Source organism: Monopterus albus, unplaced genomic scaffold, assembly GCF_001952655.1.
Source record: "Monopterus albus unplaced genomic scaffold, M_albus_1.0 scaffold6.1, whole genome shotgun sequence".
Taxonomy (NCBI): domain Eukaryota; kingdom Metazoa; phylum Chordata; class Actinopteri; order Synbranchiformes; family Synbranchidae; genus Monopterus; species Monopterus albus.
Genome location: NW_018127886.1, coordinates 4,248,731 through 4,255,869, shown reverse-complemented (window position 1 = coordinate 4,255,869; position 7,139 = coordinate 4,248,731). Strand labels below are relative to the sequence as shown.

Genomic DNA, 7,139 nt, shown 5'->3' with positions numbered 1-7,139 from the left:
ACTAGCAACTAGCTAGCCTCAATCTAACCAAAAATCTCCCCCAAACCCTGACTGAATAAATAACAGTAAATTAGTGGAACCAAAAAAGAAACCCTGAGTGATACCTCAGAGAAGAAAGCAATGCTATTAGCTCTATAAACAGTACAGCAGTTGTGAAAATGTCACTGGCTTTGCCTAATTACCACTTGTGGGATGGGAGCTACAGCACTGCCACTGCTGAGTCCAGCAGAGTGATTGCTTAGCTAAGATGATGCGCCACAAATATTATTCTATGGCGAAACAGTGAGATGATAAAACCAGAAGAGACAAGAGACTGGTGTAGGAAGACTGAAGAGGAAGAGAGATTTTCTAAAGAATTTCAAAAACACAACAACAAGCTTCCATTGCAGAATCTGTGTGGTGGTGAAAAACATGACTGTTTTGGAAACAGGAAACTGTGCTAATATCAGTGAGAAAACTGTATTAAACAATATGTAGCAACAAACTTAAATTCTTCCTAGGATTACTGTAGGTCTACTGTATCTGTGGTATATTTCTAAGCAACTGATTGGATTAATCAAGCTGAGCCACTGATAATGATATTATGATGTTATATAGGTGTATTAAAAGATATTTTAAATAATATGACTCCAGCCAGTTGTCACTATGTAAACTGAGGCTATGAGCTATATAAGCATATAAGGTAGTTAAAGTTAGCTACACCTTTACCAGCTACAATATTAATTGTGATGTACACAACAATTATAGTCCAATAATATGATATGTGAACTGTAACATTCTGCATAATGAGAACTTTTACTTTTAATACTTTAAATATATTTTATGCTTGTACTTTTACTTAAGTAATAATTTGAATGCAGGATTTTTACTTGTAACTGAGTATTTTTACCCAGTGGTATTGGTACTTTTACTTAAGTAAACAATCTGAGTACTTCATCCATCACTGTTTATACCCAAGTTTTCTTTGGTGACACAATATAACTACGTAGCTAAATGTCACAATAAGCAAATTACCAGTATAACTGCCAAACAGAGGAAGCAGTTTCCAGTAGACAGCTCTACCAACAACTGTTTACCTTAAATATGCCACAGCTTTCTTTAAAAGTGCCACTTGATAGAAGACACAGCAGGCAAGGGAACAAGCATCACCCCTACCTGTTTCAGTGGCAGCAGCATGAACTCTTCTGTCTTGGACACTTCCACAAAGTGCTGCAGGACGTACTTGTGTGCTGACTTGAGCAGGTCGCTGCACGAGTGTGTGTCAGCGAAGCTTCTGATGCCCAGGCAGTTGGAGGGGTCTAGCTGGCTGAGGAGGAACTTGCAGCAGGCATCCCGCACCCCATTGAGCTGCAGCAGGCTTGCTGCTGGAAGCAGCGTCTAGGAAGAGACCAATTACAGGTGGAAATGTACACTGATGTGTGTTTTTGCACTTTGTGATAAATAGAAATCAAATTCAAAGTCAAATTTAAGTTTTTTTTATTAATGTTCTACACTACCTGCACATTGCCCTCCCCAACCACAATCTCAGCTGTGTAGGCATACTGGACCAGCTGCTCCAGAGCCTGAGGGTCAATGTCATGAAGGGTCACATGGGTCTGCCGACTTTCCGACATCTCATCTGCATGACCGCACAGAACGAGAGCTGTCACATTTTTCCTAGGAGTTATAATCAGGAAAGCTCTGGCTGATATAATTGCCTCCGTATTCAATCAAGCTGACAAATGGCAGCTCCTAATGTATACAGGGCTGCTGCAAAATGTCAGCACAGCTCATTTGTTGTTGTTCATTTAATCAGTTGTTTTAACTGTGGAATTTTTGAAAATCCTGAATTCTTTTCCAATAAGTGTATTCCAGCAGAATTCTGTGTCAAGAGGTTTTGGTTATCAGGACAACATGGACTGAACTTACTGGTAAACATAGCGTGGAAGTAGGGGCTGCAGGATGCCAGTACCACTTTGTGAGCCTTGATTTCTTTGTTGGACACATGGAGCACGATGTCACATAGAAGGCCACGCTGTCGCATCCTGTTCATAGACACAAAGGAATCATGGTAGTGTCGCTTTGAGTTGTGCGAGATGCTGTGACCATCGCGGTTGAGCAGCTGCATGCCCCCCTCCATCATGGTGTCTGATGTGATGGTCGTGGGCTCTTGTCTGGGCCGCACTCTGGGTAACTAAAAAAAACACGGAAAACCGTTTTCATATCAGTTAATATCAATGCCACTATCTCCTTAAATGTCTTTTGTCACCAGAGAAATCTCCCTCCTTCAAGAGATAAGTGTATCTACAGGGATGCAAGTGTTATGACAGGTGTCCTGAGCAATCATTATGCCTGCTGTTACTCTTACAGTACCTATCCTGATAGCTGTGACAAGAAGCCTACCACCATGACAGAAATCCCAGTATAGAGTAATTACACAGTCTGGTAGGTTGGCTGGCCTGGTTATTTGACAGTCTCAGTCAAGACTGATTAGATCTCCTTATACAAACAGGAAGAGTGAGTAAAATTATGCCCATTATTACTTAAACTGGAATCAAATCAATGCAGGCTTTTCGTCTATTGGTTTGTCTAACTGCAAAGACTCCTAACTAGTGAGTATAACTGCACCAGATTTAGCTGTGAACCTCCACGCCCACCCCAGCTGCAGTCAAGGAGTAGATAGGGTTTGAGGAGAGAAGGGTGTATTCTGAGTTAGCCTTTTCCTTTGTGGTCTCATCCACCCTTCTTTCGGATGGAAAATACACTTCGGAACATTTGCATAACCATTGTCACGCAGCATCTAAGAAGTTGTCTGATGAATACTGAGGATGCATTATGGGACCTACTGTAACAGGTGAACCTGGCTAGAACTAGAAAGAGGCCTAAAACCAATGTACTGAAGTAGATGTAGTGATACCTTACAAAGACAGAAAAATGGGTACATGATCAGAAGCTGACAGGACTGAAAAGTGTAAAATAAGGTTCTCTAATCTGATATTGTGTCGTCCATAACTGGGTATAATTACTGTTTCATAACAAATAACCTTTCCTATTTGACTTTGTGTGCCGTACAGTAGGATGTAGACAGATTTTACCCTTTATTGATGTTCTTTGCATTTTTCATTTTAAATTCATTTTTTATTTTCGGAAATATAACAAGTTTTCTGTGAAAATAACAAGGTAGTCACGTCAAAGCAGCCACCACAGCCTCATTAGGATGGAACATTGATCGGGCTTAAGTCCACGAAATGCTACACTAAAGGCTGAAAAACAGCAACATATTGATTCTGATCAAGTTGTTTTACACGTTGCTCCAGTCAAATGCAGTATTCACTAGTGCATAACAATAGTGTTGTCATCTGTTCAGAGGTACTCTTTCAGCTAAATACTCTGCACACTCCCACTGAGGACCATATCATATGTCAGCACAGCTGCCTGGTGACCAGCTTTGGATCCCATTTTCCAAAACACATTCAACCACAAAAACACACCAACCATACTTCTCTGTAAGGAAACAATATTCTCTTGTGACCAAGGGAACAACATGAAACAATGCTACAAACTGAAACATGGATACATTAGGCTGGAGCAGATGTGACAACCCAAACAGCAAAGCCCTTGTCCTGGTCACCCCCAGCTTGTCACTTAAAATCTTCTTTCTCATTCTGGGGCTCCTTGACAAGCACGCACGATCTTGTTGGATATCTACACAAATGTTGCACTGTAATTTTTTGTGGACTGAGCCATGTTTCTATTCGCATATCATCCTTATGTGATCTGAAGACACCCCAACCCCCACTCCACCTATTCTGAATAACAGTAGCTATAAGCTGTCGCAGCTGCAATAAGAGAAAGTGATATGTCATTTCTGTACCGGTGGTTGTGTTGCGGTTACCCTTGGATAGTCTCTTCCTCGAAGTGATGGGAAATAAAGCAGGAGCTGTCACAGTCAGATTGGTTTAAAACTGGGACCGGTGTCAGACTGTCTACCCATATTGTCACTCGAGCATTGGGAATATAAAGAAAGCCTCTGTTTTGTGCCGTATGCGGTTGACGTCAATGCAAAAACTGCATGAAAGCAGACATTGTGTTGTTAAGGTGGAACTGGATCTGCCGGTGATAGAAGTTAGAATGCTACTGTTGAAATATGGCGCCGTGGGAGAGAAGGGGCAGTCAGGAAATATATATCATTATGACTGTTTTATTCATTAAACACAAATGGCAACAGTTTGGGGTGCTTTTTGACGTGACACGTGCGACCTTAAGGGCCCCCTTTTGTCTGGTTAGAGTCAGGAAGTGCGTTCGATAAATTTATCTTTGCAGGCGAGCAAGGCGGAGTTTTATGGAGAAGCGCCAGGATTGGTCGGAAGAACCGGAATCACCCCCACTTCGGTTAGTACAGAGTGAAAATCAAACAGCGGCCAACTCTCAATGTTAAATAGTATATAGATCCCATTTTAAAATAAAATAAACGTTACAGATGTTTAATTCATGCTCATATGGCCTAACTACATTTGCTAATGTTAGCCCTGCTTGACAGAGGAATTACAACCAGTAACGTTAGCTTACTCACCACCAGCCGTTGACGGTGTTGATATGACAGCAGTGATTTCTTCCTGTGTCTAAGCTTGCCCAGCTTTGTGGTTGTGTAACGTAACAGACAAAATAATACAGGAAAATGACATTTCCTCTTCTGCCGATCTTTAGTTACTCGTGTCTTATGAATGCAGCAAATCATTTAACTTAAATCTTACGTGTTGCATCCAAAGAGTGCTTGTTCTTGTACACATCCTTAGTGGTGAAATTTTAGGTTCTCGTGTTCCCTTGATATGAATATAATAATTATTACCAAATGAATATTTCTTAACTGTGATTCAATTTGATGCTTTCACTACATATCCAAAGCTAAGCCAAATGATGTTTATACAGTGTTGGATCAAAGTAACTATACTTATTTCACTACATTTGTAAACCCAGGTAGCCATAGTGTAGCAACCGTGAAACATAAAACCAACCAACCAACCATTTCGTTTTATCGCAGGGGATTGTGGGTGTGTGTTTAGTCGTGTCACGTTTTGGGTTCAGCATGGCAGGGAAACAGAAAAGGTATATGAGTATATTCTTTACTATGTATTGTTTATTATGATTTATAATGCCAGGTTTTGTCGGTTTTAAAAGTTGTTGTTGTTAATGCAGTCTGAGCTAGCTAACATGGTGTGCGGCTGTTTCTTAGCTATCTGTGCCTTAACGCTAGCTTAACTGTTCGGGATTTTTTAAAGCAATTCACATACTAATGTTACCGGTTCACTTTGTTTTGCCTTCATTAAAACTTTTTATACACCAATGATATAAGTGGTACGACATTTCTAGCAGGCTAGCTTACGAGCAATTTGCCTTCATTAAAACTTTTTATACACTAATGATATGAGTGGTACGATATTTCTAGCAGGCTAGCTTACGAGCAGCTTTGAGGCCAAACAACGAAAAGTTTGAATTGTGAGCTTTGTGTAGAAGGCTAGGTAGCGTATATGTTTCCCCACATGTTGGCTAGCATACTTGATCTGCTGAATTGTCTTGTAGGAAATTAGAAGACCTCACTGTGGATGAGTTCCTGCTGTCCGGCTTTGACTCTACAGGTGAAGGTGACTCTGAAGAAGAAACCCTCACACAGAATAGCTTCAAGAAAAAGAACAAAAAGAAAAATTTAGATTCCGAGGCATCCAAAACGTGAGTGTATTGCTTTGGGATTTTTTACTTTTACATAGTGTCAACAAGCGACTGCGTCAACAGGTGACTGACAAGCAGCTCTTTTTGTTTTTGTGTTGTTCCTGTGTAGTGATGAAAAGAAGAAAGGTAGGGCATCTGAGCACAAGCAGCAACTGTCCAGGCTAAAGAACAAAGATCCAGAGTTCTACAAATTTCTGCAAGAGAACGACCAAACGCTCCTAAATTTTGATGACACAGACAGCTCCGAGGATGAGAAAAAGTACCACAGATTGCCATCCAGACTGGAGGTAAGCCAGCTGCTTGTGTCTGGGTGTGAGTGAAAGTGCATAAGGGGTTCTCTTGGAAAACATCGATATTAATGCTAACATGTTTGACATGTAAGGAGGCCAGCTCTGATGATGATGATGATGAGGAAGGTCAGGACAGTTCAAAGAAGTCCAAAAAGGGATTGGAGCCCATCAAAGTCACAGACAAAATGATTGAAGACTGGAAAGCTGCTATGAACAAGGAACCCACACCTCGTCTCTTTAGAGAAGTTACCCAGGCCTTTAAAGCTGCTGTTGCCACAACCAAAGGAGAAAAAGGGGACATGTGTCGCTATAAAGTGGCTGACAGTTCAGGTAGGACAACATGTTTACATGTAGGCTGCTGATAGGTGTATTCAAGCTGTACTATCTCAACAGAAAAATTGCTGCTGTTATTTGTTTGCTTTATGTTTCATATAGAATGAAGTATCAAAACGTTTTGTTACTAGTGCCAGTACCATACCTATAGTATGGTTTTTAGTAAAACAATTAATTATTTGGTTGATCAAATGCATTGAATTAAGTAGTGCTGTACCCCACGAAGGATTTTGTCAGTCAGTGCTTTGGTGCAGCTATTCAACAATTTGTTCTTTTTATTTCTTTTTTTTATATAAATGGTGTGTGTGTGTGTGTGTGTGTGTGTGTGTGTGTGTGTAGACTGTCAGAAAACCAATTGGCATGATTTTCAGTGATGATTTTGACCACATTAGCATTGTTATTTAAATGCAAAAGAGTGACAGGAGCATATTTCTGAGCATTTAAAAATAAAAGATAAAAGACAGCTGCATATGATGCAGTAGTTAAATTGCGACTTATTAAAATTGTGTATACATATATGTGTGTGTGTGTGTGTGACGTGTATTTCTGATGGAAAAATGCTTTTATAGGGATTTTTTTTTCCTTCTGAGATATTTAATTTGATTTGATTTATTCTTTCAAGCATGTAAAAACAGTTGATATGACAACACACATAATCCAATATCAATGTGCTTATACCTAGTACATGCTTGAATGGAGTAGGAAGAAGTCAGACTTATCTAGTCCTACCCCATGACATCATCTTACCATCATTGGTTTGCAAGCAGTAAATGATTCACTTCTACCCACACACGTATTATACTAAAAAAA

The 7,139-nt window shown here is 40.0% G+C and overlaps 2 protein-coding genes across 5 annotated transcripts in view; one reads left to right on the top strand and one right to left on the bottom strand.

Annotated features, from left to right (window-relative positions):
* The window catches only part of klhl17 (kelch-like family member 17), a 15,270-nt gene extending 10,535 nt beyond the window's left edge, over positions 1-4,735 (bottom strand). Inside the window, 4 exon segments of the mRNA XM_020614795.1 lie at positions 1,156-1,377; positions 1,497-1,618; positions 1,909-2,173; positions 4,553-4,735. Of these exon segments, the coding sequence (XP_020470451.1) occupies positions 1,156-1,377; positions 1,497-1,618; positions 1,909-2,173; positions 4,553-4,717 (774 nt within the window). The 5' untranslated portion in view covers positions 4,718-4,735.
* Positions 1-7,139, top strand: part of noc2l (NOC2-like nucleolar associated transcriptional repressor) — a 70,296-nt gene that overhangs the window by 45,447 nt on the left and 17,710 nt on the right. For 2 of the 4 annotated variants that reach the window (XM_020614756.1, XM_020614747.1), the window contains exons 3-5: positions 5,560-5,706; positions 5,816-5,993; positions 6,089-6,326. In XM_020614756.1, the coding sequence (XP_020470412.1) occupies positions 5,560-5,706; positions 5,816-5,993; positions 6,089-6,326 (563 nt within the window). Of the gene's footprint in view, positions 1-2,988; positions 4,372-4,971; positions 5,086-5,559; positions 5,707-5,815; positions 5,994-6,088; positions 6,327-7,139 lie in introns of those variants that run through there. The other 2 variants (XM_020614763.1, XM_020614770.1) reach the window with 2 other exon arrangements.